We start from the raw sequence: 21,698 nt of genomic DNA, 5'->3' as shown, positions 1-21,698 counted from the left end.
ATATATATATATATATATATATATATATATATATATATATATATATATATTTTTTTTTTTTTTTGTGAAACTACCAGAAAGCCTCATAAGGAGGCCTCTGCTGGTGCTTTAATGTGCAGACACCAATGTTTACATGCAGCATATTAATAGTAACTGGTCAAGAATATCCTATTCAGCGAAGCTGCCAGGATGAGGACATTGTTTTCAAGCGAGACATGATTTTAACAGGAATGGATTGTTACAGGAAACATGGATCACTAGACTTCTATTCTTCCTGCCTTCCACTTATGGACCCAATACATGACTGAATCGTCATTTTTTTTTATACGCAACACAGAATTACTTACTTCTGTTCCTGCAAATGTTCCCCTGTATGCTGATCTGAATCAGCCTATAAAAAAAACATAGAATAGGTTAGGAAATTATACAGAATCATAAAATACACACAACTAAAAGCACAACACTGAATAAGATAGTATTTCGATAATGAAAAATTCTACTTAAAATACTAAGATTTCATAGAACGTATTAAGAAACTCAATTATTACAATTAACGGAAACACAACTTATTTATAGGTCATAAAATGCAGTCATACAAGGTAGTACACCTGTCTTTTCAAAACAAGGATAAAAAGTAGGGGTAATATTTGTTAGGTCTTTGAAAGAGTGGCCTTAGGATATCCTAGGCATTGGGGCCCATATGAATGCTGCAGATGTCATAACATTATTTTAGAAAACATTAGTCATATAGTTACCATCAGCCAACATTTAGATAATTATAACGGTATTAAAGAATCAAACGAAATAAAAAAGGTCTCCAAGATCGAACTGAAAAAAAATAAGTCTCTAAAGTCTACAATCATCCATATCACCTTCTGCCTCTGACTATTCTTTCACGCTGGCTTAAAGTTGTCCAATCCTGCTACTACCAGCCGATAGGATTTAAGGGGCTTCCAGACTAGTCCTTGACCAATGATGTCAGGGTTTAAGGGGCTTTCAGACTAGTCCTCGACCGATGAAGTCAGGGTTTAAGGGGCTTCCAGACTAGTCCTTGACTAACGATGTCAGGGTTTAAGGGGCTTTCAGACTAGTCAGGGAAGAAAAGCATCTTGTTTCCTGAATTTCAAAGGCCGATCCTGTTGTTCTCCCTAGAGATATGCCACTGCCAAAAGAGTCTGGGCACAGCTCTCAGAAAACACTGCGCCCGAGGGTTCCTGTTTATGGGAGGGTCATGGGAGAAAGTTGTCAGTCAACAGCTATTAGGCTATGTGCACACAGTGCGGATCCTTCCACGGATTTTACTAAATCCACAGGTCAAATGACCTGCATTTTTCCTGAGGATTTCTTCCTTTTTTTTTTGCGGTTTTACTGCCGTTTTTGTGCGGTTTTCCACCTGCGGATTTGTAGAATGGAGCAGGTGGAAAACTGCAGCAAAACCGCACAAAAGAAGTGACATGCTGCTTTTTTTTTCCCACGGAAAAATCCGCAGCATGAGCACAGCGTGTTTTTTTTTTTTTTTTACATAGGCTATAAGGGTACTGTACATCACCTGCAGTTCTGCTGCAGATCCGCAGCAGCAAATCCACTGTGGATCCGCAGTAGAAACCGCACCGTGCGCACAGACCCTTAAGGGCCCGTTACACATAGCGATATCGCTAGCAATATCGCTGTAAGGTCACTGGTTTTGTGACGCAGCAGCGATATTGCTAGCGATATCGCTAAGTGTGATACTGGACCATTTCTCGTCGTCAGCTTCCTGCGGCGCCGACGAGCGACTCGTGGACGCGGGCGGGAGGACGTCAGGATCGCCTAGTCTGACAGGTAAGTAACGACCCCCAACCGCTGCTATGTTGCTGGTGAGATCTGCCTGTTTGGCAGCTCACTAGCGACCACTTAGCGATGCACCAGAGATCCTGACCGCGTCATATCGTGGTCGGGATCGCTGGTGCATTGCTAAGTGTAACGGTACCCTAAATGTGTATGGAGACCTTAAAGGTGGTCATACACCTTTGATAGCTATGAAAAGAACACTTGTTTAGCTGAAAACCATTTCTCCTGACCGCTACATCAGAGGTCATTCGCGCAATGCATCCCTGGGAACGGAAGTTGCCGGCAGCACCATGAGGGCCGGGAGGATTCCGGGGGCCGACAGAGGGTAAGTATATCTCTATTTTCTTAAATTATTTTTAACATTCTATCTTTTACTATTGATGCTGCATAGGCAGCATCAATAGCAAAAAGTTGGTCACACTTGTCAAGCACTATGCTTGACAAGTGTGACCAACCTGTCAATCACTTTTCCAAGCGATGCTTCAAATCGCTTGGAAAAGCACAAGCATTCTGCAAGCTAAAAACACTTGTGTATTGCGGGAAAACGCATGTGAATTCGGCATGCGTTTTACCCGCGGCGGGGATTTGTGGAAATGCTGCGGACATTTCCGCAGCATTTCTGCAATGTGGGCACATAGACTATCAAAGTTAGGCTATATAAAATTCGGCCAGTAGTTGAACACTTCAGCAGAAAATTCGCTGAGGCGCACAACCCCTAAAGGAACATCTTTATAGATGAATCTCTGGTTCATTTCAAAGGGAGTCCAAAATTCCATCAGTAACTGCCCAGCAAGAGGGCCAGGTATGGAATTAAACTGTACCAGTTGGGCGAGAGTACCTCAAAGTACAGCTACAGTTTTAGGGTCTACGAAGAGAAAGACATCCAGATTGACCCCCTCCCCGAATGCCTCCCTGTCCTGGGGATGAGTGAGAAAATTGTCTGGGTATTGCTACACCCACTGCTGGATATAGGTTATCACTAGAGTTGAGTGAAACAGGTCGGCCAGATTCATAAGTCGCCAACTTATGTCAAAGGTGGGTTTCGCCGAGAGAGAATTTGCGCACTTTAAAAAAGCGGTCCGGCATGTAGGTGTGTTTACTGTCCTCCACTCTCTGCTGACTTTGCTTCCCCATAGACTTGCATTGGGTTTCGTGTTTCAGTCGGACCTTCAAATTTTTTTCAGTCGCCAGAACTGAGTTTAGGGTTAAATTTCCGACACAGGCATTTCTCCCGGGCATGCGCAATAGAAAATGCAGATCCTGCCGAGGAAAAAAAACGTTTCATTGTCCGTCCTGTCCGCTCAGCGGACGGCAAAATCTTGGTGGATCCGTAAAAAAACGGATCGAACGGATGACCATCCGTCAAGATCCGCCGTTAATACCAGTCAATGGGGGGAAAAAAACGGATCCGCCAAAATGGCGGATCCGTTTTTTTTTTGCAAAACGGCGGATTTTCACTGATGGGGAAAAACGGATGTGTGAAACAGGCCTAATAGGTGAGTGGTGTGTAGTATATGTGTAATATGTGAGCGGTGTGTGTTGCATGTGTCTAATATGTGATGTGTGTTGTATGTGTCCAATATGTGAGCGGTGTGTGTTGTATGTGTCTAATATGTGATGTGTGTTGTATGTGTCCAATATGTGAGCAGTGTGTGCTGTGTGTGTCCAATATGTGAGCAGTGTGTGTTGTGTGTGTCCAATATATGAGCAGTATGTGTTGTGTGTGTCCAATATGTGAGCAGTTTGTGTTGTGTGTGTCCAATATGTGAGCAGTGTGTTGTGTGTGTCCAATATGTGAGCAGTGTGTGTTGTGTGTGTCCAATATGTGAGCAGTGTGTGTTGTGTGTGTCCAATATGTGAGCAGTGTGTGTTGTGTGTCCAATATGTGAGCAGTGTGTGTTGTGTGTGTCCAAGAGGTGAGCAGTGTGTTGTGTGTGTCCAAGATGTGAGCAGTGTGTTGTGTGTGTCCAAGAGGTGAGCAGTGTGTTGTGTGTGTCCAAGATGTGAGCAGTGTGTTGTGTGTGTCCAAGAGGTGAGCAGTGTGTTGTGTGTGTCCAAGAGGTGAGCAGTGTGTTGTGTGTGTCCAAGAGGTGAGCAGTGTGTTGTGTGTGTCCAAGAGGTGAGCAGTGTGTTGTGTGTGTCCAAGAGGTGAGCAGTGTGTTGTGTGTGTCCAAGATGTGAGCAGTGTGTTGTGTGTGTCCAATATGTGAGCAGTGTGTGTTGTGTGTGTCCAATATGTGAGCAGTGTGTGTTGTGTGTGTCCAATATGTGAGCAGTTTGTGTTGTGTGTGTCCAATATGTGAGCAGTTTGTGTTGTGTGTGTCCAATATGTGAGCAGTTTGTGTTGTGTGTGTCCAATATGTGAGCAGTTTGTGTTGTGTGTGTCCAATATGTGAGCAGTGTGTGTTGTGTGTGTCCAATATGTGAGCAGTGTGTGTTGTGTGTGTCCAATATGTGAGCAGTGTGTGTTGTGTGTGTCCAATATGTGAGCAGTGTGTTGTGTGTGTCCAATATGTGAGCAGTGTGTTGTGTGTGTCCAATATGTGAGCAGTGTGTGTTGTGTGTGTCCAATATGTGAGCAGTGTGTGCTGTGTGTGTCCAATATGTGAGCAGTGTGTGTTGTGTGTGTCCAATATGTGAGCAGTGTGTGTTGTGTGTGTCCAATATGTGAGCAGTGTGTGTTGTGTGTGTCCAATATGTGAGCAGTGTGTGTTGTGTGTGTCCAATATGTGAGCAGTGTGTGTTGTGTGTGTCCAATATGTGAGCAGTGTGTGTTGTGTGTGTCCAATATGTGAGCAGTGTGTGTTGTGTGTGTCCAATATGTGAGCAGTGTGTGTTGTGTGTGTCCAATATGTGAGCAGTGTGTGTTGTGTGTGTCCAATATGTGAGCAGTGTGTGTTGTGAGGGTCCAATATGTGAGCAGTGTGTGCTGTGTCCAATATGTGAGCAGTGTATGCTGTGTGTCCAATATGTGAGCAGTGTGTGTTGTGTGTGTCCAATATGTGAGCAGTGTGTGTTGTGTGTGTCCAATATGTGAGCAGTGTGTGTTGTATGTGTCCAATATGTGAGCAGTGTGTGTTGTGTGTGTCCAATATGTGAGCAGTGTGTGTTGTGTGTGTCCAATATGTGAGCAGTGTGTGTTGTGTGTGTCCAATATGTGAGCAGTGTGTGTTGTGTGTGTCCAATATGTGAGCAGTGTGTGTTGTGAGGGTCCAATATGTGAGCAGTGTGTGCTGTGTCCAATATGTGAGCAGTGTGTGTTGTGTGTGTCCAATATGTGAGCAGTGTGTGTTGTATGTGTCCAATATGTGAGAAGTGTGTGTTGTATGTGTCCAATATGTGAGCAGTGTGTGTTGTGTGTGTCCAATATGTGAGCAGTGTGTGTTGTGTGTGTCCAATATGTGAGCAGTGTGTGTTGTGTGTGTCCAATATGTGAGCAGTGTGTGTTGTGTGTGTCCAATATGTGAGCAGTGTGTGTTGTGTGTGTCCAATACGTGAGCAGTGTGTGTTGTATGTGTCCAATATGTGAGCAGTGTGTGTTGTATGTGTCCAATATTTGCTGTATGCGTCTAATATGTGAGCAGTGTGTGTTGTAAGTGCCCAATATGTGAACAGTGTGTGTTGTATGTTGTCTAATATGTAAGTGGTGTGTGTTGTGTGTGTCTAATATGTAAGCGGTGTGTATTGTATGTGTCTAATATGTAAGCGGTGTGTGTTGTATGCGTCCAAGGCTGGATTCTCACTGCGCTATGGCAGTCCATTTAACGGACTGCGTTACACCACAGTATTACGCGGTGTAGCGCAGTCCGTTAACGCTGCCATACACCACCATTATGTGGCGCATCGCGATGTATGCCGTAAAGCGGCACGCGTTCGCAAAGTGCCATTAAGCGCTGACGGAGCCTCGGACGCGGTTCCGTCACAGCTAGCACTGATGATTCATCAGCGCTAACGGTATAGCATATCGCGTTAACGCAGCCAGTCATCGCTATGCATTGATAGGGCTGGTTAACGCTATGTGAACCTGGCCTAATATGGTATGTAACTAATATGTGATGTGTGTGTGTGTGTCCAATATGTGAGAGGTGTGTGCTGTATGTGTCTAATATGTAGGGGTGTGTTGCATGTATCTAATATGTGATGTGTGTGTTGTATGTGTCCAGTATGTTGCATGTTTTCAATATGTGAGCAGTATGTGTTGTATGCGTCTAATATGTAGGGGTGTGTTGTATGTATCTAATATGTGATGTGTGTTGTATGTATCTAATATGTGTTGTATGTGTCCAATATGTGAGCAGTGTGTGTTGTATGTGTCTAATATGTAGGGGTGTGTGGTTTGTATCTAATATGTGATGTGTGTGTGTGTGTGTGTGTGTTGTATGTGTCCAATATATGAGCAGTGTGTGTGCTGTATGTGTCTAATATGTGAGCGGTGTGTGTTGTATGTGTCTAATATGTAGGGGTGTGTGGTATGTATCTAATATGTGATGTGTGTGTTGTATGTGTCCAATATATGAGCAGTGTGTGTGCTGTATGTGTCTAATATGTGAGCGGTGTGTGCTGTATGTGTCTAATATGTAGGGTTGTGTTGTATGTATCTAACATGTGATGTGTCTTGTATATGTCTAATATGTGAGCAGTGTGTGTTGTATGTATCTAGCATGCGATTGAAACCTTTTCTGTATAGTGCCCAAAAAGTCATGACTGCTGCCCTGCCCGTGATAATCACCAATTATTGTCATGAAGACTATAAAATAGTGCAGTCAGTATCAATGCTTATTGTGACAGCTTCTTCATGCACATGAAAGTGGCCTTGTCCTACACTTGTGACTGTACACTTGACATTGCTACTTACGGTAACTATTTGCAGAATCTACTGTACAGCTCTTCGGTTGAGTTGCTTGAATGTTTTTCGACTCTTAAGCCGGGGGTCACACTTGCGATGAATACGGACGAGTACTATCCGATAAAACATCGCATAGCACTCGGACCAGTATTCATCTATGGGGCAACTCCCATAAACGTTATTTTTCTCGTCCATTTTCAGCATGCTGCGATTTGCACCGACAATTGGCCGAATCTTGGCGTACATGCACCCATATAAGCATATGGGTGCGAGTGACACAGCACACATCACTTGGATATTAGCCAAGTGCTGTGCGCTATACGCCGACACCAGCAACGGAGGAGATAGAGAAATTAGTTTCTCTGCCTCCTCCGCAGCTGTGCTCCAATCCTCTCGGAACACAGTAGCATGACTCTTGGCTCCTGCTCACAGCAGAGCAGGAGCTGAGGGTCATTAGCATATTGCATCTGTTGCTCTCACATCAGATGCTATAAGCAAGTGTGACCGCGGCCTCAGGGTACGTTTCCACATTCCGTTTAGCCAGCGCTTTGGACGCAGCTACGTCCAAAGCGCTGCCGGCTTTTGTACGCGCGGTGATTCCGCATGTGTTCATTGAACCATGCGGAATCACCACATCCCACAGACAGTGATATTTCTCTTGCAGAGACTGAGCGACTCCACAAGATATATAGACATGCTGTGGTCCAGAAAGACGCGCCACATGTGCGTAAACGCAGATCTGCCACCTGCGTCTTTGAACGCATAGTGAAGATGGGATTTCATAAAATCCCCTCCACTATGTTGTAACATCTGGCCGCTGCGGCTGTACGCAGCATCCATTCCGCAGCAAATACTGAACGTGGAAACATACCCTAAGGGCTGTGAAGTTGGTAAGCCAAACCACCGACTCTTGACTACGACTCTACAGCACTGCCTCACTACTGAGCATGTACATAAAGTGCAGCACAGATTCATCTCATCTATGACCCCACAGCACTGGTCACTACTGAACATGTACATAAAGGGCAGAACAGATTCATCTCATCTATAACCCCACAGCACTGGTCACTACTGAGCATGTACATAAAGGGCAGCACAGATTCATCTCAACTACATCTCCACAGCACTGGTCACTACTGAGCATGTACATAAAGTGCAGCACAGATTCATCTCATCTATGACCCCACAGCACTGGTCACTACTGAGCATGTGCATAAAGTGCAGCACAGATTCATCTCATCTATGACCCCACAGCACTGGTCACTACTGAGCATGTGCATAAAGTGCAGCAGATTCATCTCATCTATAACCCCACAGCACTGGTCACTACTGAGCATGTACATAAAGGGCAGCACAGATTCATCTCATCTATGACCCCACAGCACTGGTCACTACTGAACATGGACATAAAGTGCAGCACAGATTCATCTCATCTATGACCCCACAGCACTGGTCACTACTGAACATGTACATAAAGTGCAGCACAGATTCATCTCATCTATGACCCCACAGCACTGGTCACTACTGAGCATGTACATAAAGGGCAGCACAGATTCATCTCAACTACATCTCCACAGCACTGGTCACTACTGAGCATGTACATAAAGTGCAGCACAGATTCATCTCATCTATGACCCCACAGCACTGGTCACTACTGAGCATGTGCATAAAGTGCAGCACAGATTCATCTCATCTATGACCCCACAGCACTGGTCACTACTGAGCATGTGCATAAAGTGCAGCACAGATTCATCTCATCTATAACCCCACAGCACTGGTCACTACTGAGCATGTACATAAAGGGCAGCACAGATTCATCTCATCTATGACCCCACAGCACTGGTCACTACTGAACATGGACATAAAGTGCAGCACAGATTCATCTCATCTATGACCCCACAGCACTGGTCACTACTGAACATGGACAAAGTGCAGCACAGATTCATCTCATCTATGACCCCACAGCACTGGTCAGTACTGAGCATGGACAAAGTTCAGCACAGATTCATCTCATCTATGACCCCACAGCACTGGTCACTACTGAACATGGACATAAAGTGCAGCACAGATTCATCTCAGCTACTGTATGACCCTACAGCACTGGTCATTACTGAGGATGTACATAAAGTGCAGCACAGATTCATCTCCACTACGACTCCACAGCACTGGTCACTACTGAGCATGGACATAACGTGCAGCACAGATTCATCTCAGCTACTGTATGACCCCCACAGCACTGGTCACTACTGAGCATGGACATAACGTGCAGCACAGATTCATCTTAGCTACTGTATGACCCCACAGCACTGGTCACTACTGAGCATGGACATAAAGTGCAGCACAGATTCATCTCTACTACGACTCCACAGCACTGGTCACTACTGAGGATGTACATAAAGTGCAGCACAGATTCATCTCAACTAAAAGCCCAGATCCTTAGACTAGGAAAAGAACAGACATTTATAGGACATTTCATAACTTTCCTAAATTCTTAAGAAAACATTTGCAGCACATCCTGCACTGAACTACTGAACCCAAGTTATTATATATTTTAGGAGTCAGAGTCGGCCCATTTTATACCGACTTCACCAAAATGGACACTGACTCCAACTACACAGCCCTGCTTAGCAAAGACGGTTGTTCAGAAAAGCTCAGTATAGGTATAGTGATGAGAACTCGACATAAGAATATAAATTTTGGAAAAAAAAAAAAAGGAAGTAGTTTAACAACAAAATGTTAATAGGAAACCAACAATGCTTCTGGTTTGTACACTCACAGGAAGTGGCTTCTCATTTTAAGCAAGTATGGCGATAAGACACAGAAGTCTGAAGACTGACATAACTATGTAATCTATTGGGTGATCTGCTAGGCAAGGCGTGGGAACTGTAATGTCAGAAGAGTAAACCACGGACTGAAAAGTTGAGCACAAGAACCAAAACCATTTAGTTTGGTGAAGAGTTCACAAACAACTGGGTAAACTGCCTCTAACAAGGAGCTTAGTGAAACATTTTTTCTTAAAAGGGGCTGTCACTCAGGCTTCTTCATTCTAGAAACAGCAAGAGTAGCAGACATTTATCACCAAGACATGGAAGCCACATCTGAGCAATATGCAAGCAACTTATCACCCACTCACAGTGTAGGCGACAAGAAGATGATCGCTATGGTCTCATCCTCCTAGACCATAGCAGTCTGCAGAACGTGGAGTGTACAGTTTCAATGGATTGAAGTGCACCCATTGCTCCATTCAAACAGGCCGCAGGAGACCCCGATTCTTGGGATTGGTAGCAGGCCCAGAGAAAGGTCCCCCATAGATCAGCTGGCTACCACCTATCCTGTGACTAGACGATAACGTGATATAAAGAGAATAACAAAGGTTAAAGCCATGTTCACACATTGTGTTTTTGCTGCGTTTTTTTCTCGCAAGCAAAATCTGCTTTCTTGGCAGTAAGAAACTTGCTTTTACTTGTTGCATTTTTGGCTTGGGTACATTTAACGCTTGTGCATGCTGATAGAAGTTTTAGTGCATAAAAAAAAAATAAAAACTGATTCTACTTCATCAGGGTTTGGCACCAAAAACTGATACCTGCATTTTTTTCAGCACTTTCTGCACCACCCATTGCTTTCAATGGTTGAAAAATACTGAAAGAAGTGACATGCTGCATTTTGCAAAAACCAAGGTATTGCACAAAATACTGAGGACAAAGAAAAAAAAAAAAAAACTGTGCAGGAGCTTGCTGAAATCTCAGACTTTGCTGGTGCTGTAAATCACAGTTGAAAATTTGCATTAAGGAAACGCTGAAAAAAGAGTGTGAACATAGCCTAAGAGGTTAAAAAGGTGCTGTGACCTTTCCTGTTCCCCTTCATCCATTCCTTCAGTATCTAGAGCTCCTCTTACGATCAATGACTGGCTAGTAGACAATTGGCTCCTAGCTACATTTCCCTTAAATACGGAAATGATCCGGTAATGAAATCATTGAATCACAAAACTCACTTTATAATTAATAAAATATAGAACGCATGCGGCAAAACTTGAAATATATTTGCTGGAGGAGCCTCATAAAAGCCGAAATGCTACAACTGGTAACGACAATAAGGCATCGTTCACCTCCGAACAAAAGGAACTTGTCAAATCTCGTTCCCCATCCCCTAATTACAACATCAGCAGCAGCAGAAATCAGCTAATTCTACTAATGAGACTGTAGGATGGCCGCTTGTTCTGCTGGAAAGATTTCACAAAGATTATTAAAAGCCATAGCTAACATATTCAAGTAGCGCTCGGAGCCTTTTGTTCTGCCCCTCGAGCAGCCATGCAGAATGACAATGAGCCCAGGCGTAGCGCCTTGTGCTGGCATTTAAGGAGTCCATCAAGGACTCATCTTCTGCTCCTCCCTCCACTTGCTATGGGAAGGGGGAATACAGTAAGCGTGCTTCTCCCTTTGTGTGACAGCTCGAGCACAATTACATAGGCACACTAATGATGATGGGGTTAGTTCCGCCACCGTGCACACACCATGGTCACAAGATGTCATGGGCATAGACCTATCTGTCGGCATGTGGAACTGAAAATTGTCATCATTATAGCAGGGATCAAGGGACTTGTAAAAAGACAAAGCAACCGCCATCAGATGAGGGTCTATGCTTGTAAGAAGACAAAGGAACCGCCATCAGATGAGGGTCTATGGACTACTTTCCCTTCGAGTAACAAGGAGCCAGGAGAGGAGTTGTAAGAAATTGTATTATTTCAGCTTACAGCAATTAAAAGTGTATTAGCAATTCGCTAAATCCAGGATTAAAGGCCATGAACCGTATGAGCTAAGCTTCTCCCGCTGATGTATTTCTGGGTGTCCGGCGCACATGAACCTGATTCTCTGCTGCATGGCGAGCCAGCGATCCCATATTATGTCAGACACCTTCTACAAAGCAGCAACAAGACCCGCAGCTTGGAAAGGGGCGAATAGGTCACAGTCTTGCATTAGACAAAAGTCGCCAAGGCATTAAAAAAAAAAAAATGCAATGAAGAAACAGAGCCCATTCACTGGCGCTGGAAGGAACCAAGTTCTTTCTTTAACCATGCACACGCTGAATGCCGCTGCACACAATAAAGTAAGCGCACAAAAGGACATCTGCTCTGGTGACAAGCCACAGGCCAGGATTCTGCTACCTGACACAATGGCGGAGACTCGCAGAAACCACTACTCCGCACAAATTACCGTACATAAGTGAATTTCTTAACTGTGTGCACTCTGCAAACAGATAGCTAGTCACTAAGCAGGTCCCACTCCACCCTGCCATAATCTTATCTGACAGTGCCAGGGCGGTCACCACGTGGTCCCACTCCCAGCTCAGGTAACACACTAGGGGCGACATTCAATGGCTATAGAGTCCGGTATGTGCACATAAGAAAGGTGGAAGACATCAATTTATTACGTATGTGTGCATAAAAATGCGATTCTTGTAAGCAGCTCTGACCTGTTGGTCTGCATTTGTTGCCTACAGGGGCCGTAGCTTACTCATAACTATCCCATTACACTTACTACTATGCCGTGCAGAACATCTACAGATGCACCAAGTGCTAAATAAAGACCCATCCACACGGGCCGATAACGAGCGATGACAGCAGGCCGCTGACGGCTCTTACAAATCATTGTAACGTACATCTTTTCATATCTTGCCTGGTTACATGTTGATAACATTTTGATATATATGGTACATCGTTTGCAGTCTTATGAGTCTACTATTCTCTTGCATAAATTTTTCATAATCAGATTAGTAAACTGTATTATTTATTCATTATGTGTGAATCCATTTATCTTCATATCCACCATAAACCAGGAGCACTTCTTCCTGTGTAGAGAGGTTAATATGCAGGCTGTATAGGGACAGAACAATGATATTAGTGATCATTGTTCCCCCACAGAGGTTGTATCGGCCTAGGTGACAGCCCGAATGCAGATCAGCGCTCGCTGGGCAGCAATCTGACACTGTGCACCCTCCTTAGATGAACAGTCAGTCACACCGGCTGATTATGACAGGACCGTCCGACAATTTAATAAGTATGGAGGGAGTCGCCAGATGTCAGCAGGAACGATGGACACGCTGGATTTCAAGATGCATGATCCTTTGTTCTCAAAAAAGCCACCACCAGATGAGCCTGGCAGAAGCGGACTCTGCTCCCCCCACCGAGAAGCCACCACCAGATGAGCCTGGCAGAAGCTGACTCTGCTCCCCCCACCGAGAAGCCACCATCAGATGAGCCTGGCAGAAGCGGTCTCTGCTCCCCCCACCGAGAAGCCACCACCAGATGAGCCTGGCAGAAGCCGACTCTGCTCCGCCGACCGAGAAGCCACCACCAGATGAGCGTGGCAGAAGCCGACTCTGCTCCGCCGACCGAGAAGCCACCACCAGATGAGCGTGGCAGAAGCCGACTCTGCTCCCCCGACCGAGAAGCCACCACCAGATGAGCCTGGCAGAAGCCGACTCTGCTCCCCCCACCGAGAAGCCACCACCAGATGAGCCTGGCAGAAGCTGACTCTGCTCCCCCCAACGAGAAGCCACCACCAGATGAGCCTGGCAGAAGCTGACTCTGCTCCCCCCCACCGAGAAGCCACCACCAGATGAGCCTGGCAGAAGCTGACTCTGCTCCCCCCACCGAGAAGCCACCACCAGATGAGCCTGGCAGAAGCTGACTCTGCTCCCCCCACCGAGAAGCCACCACCAGATGAGCCTGGCAGAAGCTGACTCTGCTCCCCCCACCGAGAAGCCACCATCAGATGAGCCTGGCAGAAGCGGACTCTGCTCCCACCACCGAGAAGCCACCACCAGATGAGCCTGACAGAAGCTGACTCTGCTCCCCCCACCGAGAAGCCACCACCAGATGAGCCTGGCAGAAGCTGACTCTGCTCCCCCCACCGACAAGCCAACACCAGATGAGCTTGGAAGAAAACGACTAAAATAAGAACTGTCACTTTTGACAAGCCAATAGTTCCTTTTTAGAATGACTAGGGTTCAGAAGGTAAGGATAAGATCTTGAGTATTTTAATATCTGCCCAGCATAATGAACAGCTACTATGGAAATATACTAAATATAGATGAGTAATTGAGTTTCCTCTGCCCTGGCCCAGCACCCAGTCCATTCCCCAAAGGAAGCCGGTCATTACTTCTGCACTTGACATGCCGGGTGCCTTCAGCGCTTACTAGGCCCCTTAATGTAAAGATGTGGTGAATGTTACGACATTGCATTAGGCCTCGTCATTAGGCCATTGTAACGGCGTGACATCGTGGGGCTTATTAACTGCCTGAGGTGCCCAGGATACCAGGTACGCAAAAGCGCAGAGGCCATGGAGGACCAGACTGGAGGCCAAGACCAGAGCAGTGGGAATCGAATCAATGATTTCTAATATTAAACATCTCCATCGGCATAGAAGAGAATCTTCATTGTGAATATATGTGACCAAACACATAGGCAAAGCCTAGGTTTACAACGGTTCTTCACGGCACAAGTCCAGAGGTGCAGACTGCCAATACGTCTAAGACACACATGTCTGTAAGTGACTAATGCGCTATGGCTGGTTTGGAGATGGCATTTGACTAGGTTACCACTTTGCTCACATAACGCGACTTACATACCAATGTTTGTAACAAAGAAAGCTGCAAAATATTTAAAGGGAACCTGTAACCATGAAAATGCAGGCCAACCTGCAGGACGGACCGCCGGTGACAGCTTCCTTTAATATTCTCTGTTCTATTAAATGGCATTATTGTTTCACTGTTGTAGTAGAAACGCATACACAAGCAAGCAGTGATGGGTGGGAGAAAGCAACATGTCTCCAACTGTAAGAGAAAGCAACGTTACTTGCAGGGCTGTGGAGTCAGAGTCATGGAAATTGAGGAGTCGGAGGTTTGGCTTTCCGACTCCACAGCCCTGGTTACTTGTAATGTGGATGGTAGAGAGCAACCAACACCATCGGGGTCCGCTCTCCTCAGTCTCCAGGTACCGGTGGTCATAAGCAGCAGATACATTTCTTGGGTACCGATCCTATGCACAATCTCTATACTGAGGGTCTTTTCCCTCATCAAGGCTTACTTCATAAGGGAGAATTGTCTGGCGGTTGGCAGTACAGTCTTGCGATAGAAGTTCACCCAAGGCAAGACCCACATGGGCTTTGCACGTCTGGACTTTTCTCTGGGTAGTTGTTTTTTTTTTTGCTTGTTTTATCATATTTGCAAAACATTCAACAATTACTCAGCCATTCCCCCACCCCCCCCAAAAAAAATAATGTCCTAGAGACTAGCAAAGTCACTGTGTCTCCAGATTATAGAGCCACAGGGACCCCATATGCCATCTTAAAGGCCTTTGACGGGGTATTCCCAAGTTTGAATGATGTCTTCTGCCCATAGGATAGCGGAAAACTTACCCATTAGTGAACTGAGACCCAGATTGATTCTGAGAGCAGAGGCTCTGAAGAGACCCTGTGTCATTCTTAGGAGAGTGCAAAGGACCACTGGGGCACAGCGCTTGGCTATCTCCGATGGTCACGTTAAGTATTAACGGAGTGACAGTGTGTATGATCAACCTCAACTTCATTCACATGGTACTCAATATGGTGGGAGTATGAGCGGTCAGACGCCCAGTGATCGCAAAGTTTTTCCACTAAAAGGGGACGACAAAGGAGTATTCACTAATTAAGATAAGTGGCTTACTATTAAATTATGCTACAAATTAGAATAGAAACTCCCCTGGGAAAAGGGCAGAGGGACTACCACCCATCTTCAGTGCTAAGAAATGTGTTGGCACAGAATAAATAAAAAGAAAATGTGGTAACACGGGTTTCCCATCTTCTCCTGAATGTATCGGTAATGGTTTGCTTTTAAGACATCCATGGCCTACAAGAAAACAACTCTAGGGCCGCTTCACATATCCAGGTTTCCGTACTAGCCCGTGCATCGCAGACGTCAGGTCAGGACCCCATGCGGCTAGCCCGTGCATCGCAGACGTCAGGTCAGGACGCCTGCGGCTAGCCCGTGCATCGCAGACGTCAGGTCAGGACGCCTGCGGCTAGCCCGTGCATCGCAGACGTCAGGTCAGGACGCCTGCGGCTAGCCCGTGCATCGCAGACGTCAGGTCAGGACGCCTGCGGCTAGCCCGTGCATCGCAGACGTCAGGTCAGGACGCCTGCGGCTAGCCCGTGCATCGCAGACGTCAGGTCAGGACGCCTGCGGCTAGCCCGTGCATCGCAGACGTCAGGTCAGGACGCCTGCGGCTAGCCCGTGCATCGCAGAAGTCAGGTCAGGACGCCTGCGGCTAGCCCGTGCATCACAGACGTCAGGTCAGGACGCCTGCGGCTAGCCCGTGCATCGCAGACGTCAGGTCAGGACGCCTGCGGCTAGCCCGTGCATAGCAGACGTCAGGTCAGGACGCCTGTGGCTAGCCCGTGCATCGCAGACATCAGGTCAGGACGCCTGCAGCTAGCCAATGTATTGCAGGCCGAAACACATATGCAAAACAACCTTCCAAAAAGTTTTGGATAGTCCCTAGAGACTTGTGACATGTTTATAATACATCCCATGTTTTTTATTTCATCTTCACGACCATTTATGGCTGGTATCAGGAAATGTCTTTTCTTAGGATAAGTGGCATTCATGGCCAGAGAACCCCAACCCATCTGACCTTTGCATGTCTGAACAACAAACCTATAGGAGCAAGTGAACATAGTTACATGAAGGAATGTGTAGATGCCAGGAATAAAGGCACGTAATGTTTTTCCTTTGCAACGATAGTATTCTGAAGATGTAGACCCAGTGACTAGCCACACGCAGTAAGTAAACTATGTGGCATACTACCAAACATATTTCATAGGCTTTCCTAATTTTCAGCAGATCAGATAGCAGCAGAAACGGTTTTATCTAATTGTGCCAGCTGATCGCACTCATCTGAATATAAAGCACACCCACACCACTACACTATTACCCATGTACACAAACATCAACTAAGCATAGCAACTATCAACACATCGACTACTATGAAACCACAAGTAGTGACCCTAGGTGTCAGATACCGTCCCACACTCTCCCTTACATGACACAGACACACAATTATCACCCCCGATTGTTGTCCAGAGACAATACTGTACTTCACTTGCTTAAAGTTCATCAACACATCTAATGGACATACACTGAGGAAGCCCAATACTAGCCATAAAATTACAGCTGTCAGAGTCTCCACTGATCACTGAATATAAGGTGATGTTAGTGGGTGAAGTGCATCATTACTGCTCCATCTCACCTGATTGGGTAGCATAAGCTCAGCATCTTCTGCTTGCCACAGCTCCACCATGCTGGGGACAGGCTCGATCACTAGAAGTGGCACAAAACAAGACAAGAGAACCAGGATTATTAGAGTCATCAGTACAAAAGTAAAATCATACAAGGCATACTCTGGTGCATACCATGGCAGCAAAGACCACCAACACGGACAGCCACACACGGAAGCCGGGCACCGGGACACAAGCCGGCCACACGCCGAAGCAAGGCACCGGGACACAAGCCGGCCACACGCCGAAGCAAGGCACCGGGACACAAGCCGGCCACACGCCGAAGCAAGGCACCGGGACACAAGCCGGCCACACGCCGAAGCAAGGCACCGGGACACAAGCCGGCCACACGCCGAAGCAAGGCACCGGGACACAAGCCGGCCACACGCCGACACTCTGGGTACTGAGAGACAAGCCGGCCACACTCTGAAGCCAGGCACACACAGAAGCCGGGCAGCGGGAGACAAGCCGGCCATACGCCGACACTCTGGGGACCGAGAGACAAGCCGGCCATACGCCGACACTCTGGGGACCGAGAGACAAGCCGGCCATACGCCGACACTCTGGGGACCGAGAGACAAGCCGGCCATACGCCGACACTCTGGGGACCGAGAGACAAGCCGGCCATACGCCGACACTCTGGGGACCGAGAGACAAGCCGGCCATACGCCGACACTCTGGGGACCGAGAGACAAGCCGGCCATACGCCGACACTCTGGGGACCGAGAGACAAGCCGGCCATACGCCGACACTCTGGGGACCGAGAGACAAGCCGGCCATACGCCGACACTCTGGGGACCGAGAGACAAGCCGGCCATACGCCGACACTCTGGGGACCGAGAGACAAGCCGGCCATACGCCGACACTCTGGGGACCGAGAGACAAGCCGGCCATACGCCGACACTCTGGGGACCGAGAGACAAGCCGGCCATACGCCGACACTCTGGGGACCGAGAGACAAGCCGGCCATACGCCGACACTCTGGGGACCGAGAGACAAGCCGGCCATACGCCGACACTCTGGGGACCGAGAGACAAGCCGGCCATACGCCGACACTCTGGGGACCGAGAGACAAGCCGGCCATACGCCGACACTCTGGGGACCGAGAGACAAGCCGGCCATACGCCGACACTCTGGGGACCGAGAGACAAGCCGGCCATACGCCGACACTCTGGGGACCGAGAGACAAGCCGGCCATACGCCGACACTCTGGGGACCGAGAGACAAGCCGGCCATACGCCGACACTCTGGGGACCGAGAGACAAGCCGGCCATACGCCGACACTCTGGGGACCGAGAGACAAGCCGGCCATACGCCGACACTCTGGGGACCGAGAGACAAGCCGGCCATACGCCGACACTCTGGGGACCGAGAGACAAGCCGGCCATACGCCGACACTCTGGGGACCGAGAGACAAGCCGGCCATACGCCGACACTCTGGGGACCGAGAGACAAGCCGGCCATACGCCGACACTCTGGGGACCGAGAGACAAGCCGGCCATACGCCGACACTCTGGGGACCGAGAGACAAGCCGGCCATACGCCGACACTCTGGGGACCGAGAGACAAGCCGGCCATACGCCGACACTCTGGGGACCGAGAGACAAGCCGGCCATACGCCGACACTCTGGGGACCGAGAGACAAGCCGGCCATACGCCGACACTCTGGGGACCGAGAGACAAGCCGGCCATACACCGACACTCTGGGGACCGAGAGACAAGCCGGCCATACACCGACACTCTGGGGACCGAGAGACAAGCCGGCCATACACCGACACTCTGGGGACCGAGAGACAAGCCGGCCATACACCGACACTCTGGGGACCGAGAGACAAGCCGGCCATACACCGACACTCTGGGGACCGAGAGACAAGCCGGCCATACACCGACACTCTGGGGACCGAGAGACAAGCCGGCCATACACCGACACTCTGGGGACCGAGAGACAAGCCGGCCATACACCGACACTCTGGGGACCGAGAGACAAGCCGGCCATACACCGACACTCTGGGGACCGAGAGACAAGCCGGCCATACACCGACACTCTGGGGACCGAGAGACAAGCCGGCCATACACCGACACTCTGGGGACCGAGAGACAAGCCGGCCATACACCGACACTCTGGGGACCGAGAGACAAGCCGGCCATACACCGACACTCTGGGGACCGAGAGACAAGCCGGCCATACACCGACACTCTGGGGACCGAGAGACAAGCCGGCCATACACCGACACTCTGGGGACCGAGAGACAAGCCGGCCATACACCGACACTCTGGGGACCGAGAGACAAGCCGGCCATACACCGACACTCTGGGGACCGAGAGACAAGCCGGCCATACACCGACACTCTGGGGACCGAGAGACAAGCCGGCCATACCCTGAAGCAGGGGCCAGGAAACAAAGCCCGTTTTACAATGGTGAGCACATTACGCCAGTTGTCAGAGAGGAATAAAGGCTGCCCACACTCAGCATCATGCGCTGGCAGAGCGGGTGCAGAACGTACTGATCACTACTTGGGTTTTCCCTGACACAAATCATTGCCATCCTCAGCAGGGTTCTTCTGTGTCAGACGGTAAATATAATGCCATATTATAAGAGCCTGGTCTCCTGGTGGCCAGCCAGGAGACCCATGTGCCAAGGAAGTGATGCTGGGTACACATGGTTACCAGGAGGAAGCACAATACTGACAAGTTTGGCGGCCAAACATCAGGACCCGAATACCCAGGCACAGCCCAGAAGTGCCCACCATGCAGCCGGACACACACACTGGCAGCATGCACGCTGCCCACAGACAAAGCCGGACTCCAGGCTCCGTGTGTTTGCAGTGAGCGGAGCACAAGCCCTGCTGTCTGCACAGAACATCCATGGAAGGCGGACAGGCCCATTTCCTCTACTCCACAGTATCCTCCTCCTTCACCCCAGCAGCAGGGCCCCTCGGCAGCGGCACCCACAATCTGCGCGCTGCATGGATTCCTCACCTTGTCCCCCTCCTTGTCGGAAGCAGGGTAGCAAGACGTGGAGGAGCCCCAGCATAATATTGACGGCCGTGGCGCTGCAGCAGCGGCTGCCCCGGTGAGGGAGAAGCGGCCCCGCCATGCTGCTGCTCGGGCTCAGTGCTCGCTCATCGGGTGTCAGCAGCAACAGCGGAGCGGGCGGGCCCGCCGTGCACACGTGGTGCGAGGTGTGTGATGAATGCGGCCGGGCGGGGAGAGGAGACGCTGCCACTGCGTGCGTACACCACGGGGAGGCGCTGTCCCTCCCACACAAAGAGAAGCGATGCCAGCCCCGAACAATGGGCACAGAGTCTGCGGCGGGCAGGACAGGCGCTTCACACAAAGACGTGGCAGCATTGTGGGGCCCTGATGCTGCACTCACTACAGCCTGTAGGAAGGAATGGGGTACTAGAATTCAGGATGCATGTGTATAAATAGATCAGGTCACCCCCAATGTCTAGTGCCCCCATCTACATTACACAAGAATGCACCCCCATCTACATTACACAAACTGCACCCCCATCTACAGCACCATCACATAAATCGCGGTATGTAATAGCTCTGTGTCTGCCCCTCAGTAACAGTTCTGTGTCTGCCCCTCAGTAACAGTTCTGTGTCTGCCCCTCAGTAACAGTTCTGTGTCTGCCGTCCATGAGTAACAGCTCTGTGTCTGCCGCCCATCAGTAACAGTTCTGTGTCTGCCGCCCCTCAGTAACAGTTCTGTGTCTGCCCCTCAGTAACAGTTCTGTGTCTGCCCCTCAGTAACAGTTCTGTGTCTGCCACCCATCAGTAACAGTTCTGTGTCTGCCCCTCAGTAACAGTTCTGTGTCTGCCGCCCCTCAGTAACAGTTCTGTGTCTGCCCCTCAGTAACAGTCCTGTGTCTGCCGTCCATGAGTAACAGCTCTGTGTCTGCCACCCCTCAGTAACAGTTCTGTGTCTGCCACCCATCAGTAACAGTTCTGTGTCTGCCGCCCCTCAGTAACAGTTCTGTGTCTGCCCCTCAGTAACAGTTCTGTGTCTGCCCCTCAGTAACAGTTCTGTGTCTGCCGCCCCTCAGTAACAGTTCTGTGTCTGCCCCTCAGTAACAGTTCTGTGTCTGCCGCCCCTCAGTAACAGTTCTGTGTCTGCCCCTCAGTAACAGTTCTGTGTCTGCCCCTCAGTAACAGTCCTGTGTCTGCCCCTCAGTAACAGTTCTGTGTCTGCCGCCCCTCAGTAACAGTTCTGTGTCTGCCCCTCAGTAACAGTTCTGTGTCTGCCCCTCAGTAACAGTTCTGTGTCTGCCGCCCCTCACTAACAGTTCTGTGTCTGCCCCTCAGTAACAGTTCTGTGTCTGCCCCTCAGTAACAGTTCTGTGTCTGCCGCCCCTCAGTAACAGTTCTGTGTCTGCCCCTCAGTAACAGTTCTGTGTCTGCCCCTCAGTAACAGTCCTGTGTCTGCCGTCCATGAGTAACAGCTCTGTGTCTGCCGCCCCTCAGTAACAGTTCTGTGTCTGCCACCCATCAGTAACAGTTCTGGGTCTGCCGCCCCTCAGTAACAGTTCTGTGTCTGCCCCTCAGTAACAGTTCTGTGTCTGCCGCCCCTCACTAACAGTTCTGTGTCTGCCCCTCAGTAACAGTTCTGTGTCTGCCGCCCCTCAGTAACAGTTCTGTGTCTGCCCCTCAGTAACAGTTCTGTGTCTGCCGCCCCTCAGTAACAGTTCTGTGTCTGCCCCTCAGTA

The 21,698-nt window shown here is 48.9% G+C and overlaps 1 protein-coding gene across 1 annotated transcript in view; it reads right to left on the bottom strand.

The window, feature by feature from the left end:
• TMEM131L (transmembrane 131 like) overlaps positions 1–20,205 on the bottom strand; it is a 226,795-nt gene extending 206,590 nt beyond the window's left edge. Inside the window, exons 1-3 of the mRNA XM_073576389.1 lie at positions 19,966–20,205; positions 16,959–17,029; positions 348–391 (exon numbers count right to left, since the gene is read on the bottom strand). Coding sequence (XP_073432490.1) covers positions 348–391; positions 16,959–17,029; positions 19,966–20,083 — 233 coding nt within the window. The 5' untranslated portion in view covers positions 20,084–20,205. The remainder of the gene's footprint in view (positions 1–347; positions 392–16,958; positions 17,030–19,965) is intronic.
• Positions 20,206–21,698: the final 1,493 nt, after the last annotated feature.

This window comes from Dendrobates tinctorius, unplaced genomic scaffold (assembly GCF_039654945.1).
Source record: "Dendrobates tinctorius isolate UK_male_01 unplaced genomic scaffold, ASM3965494v1 ptg000008l, whole genome shotgun sequence".
NCBI lineage: Eukaryota > Metazoa > Chordata > Amphibia > Anura > Dendrobatidae > Dendrobates > Dendrobates tinctorius.
This window is presented reverse-complemented; position numbering and strand designations above follow the sequence as displayed.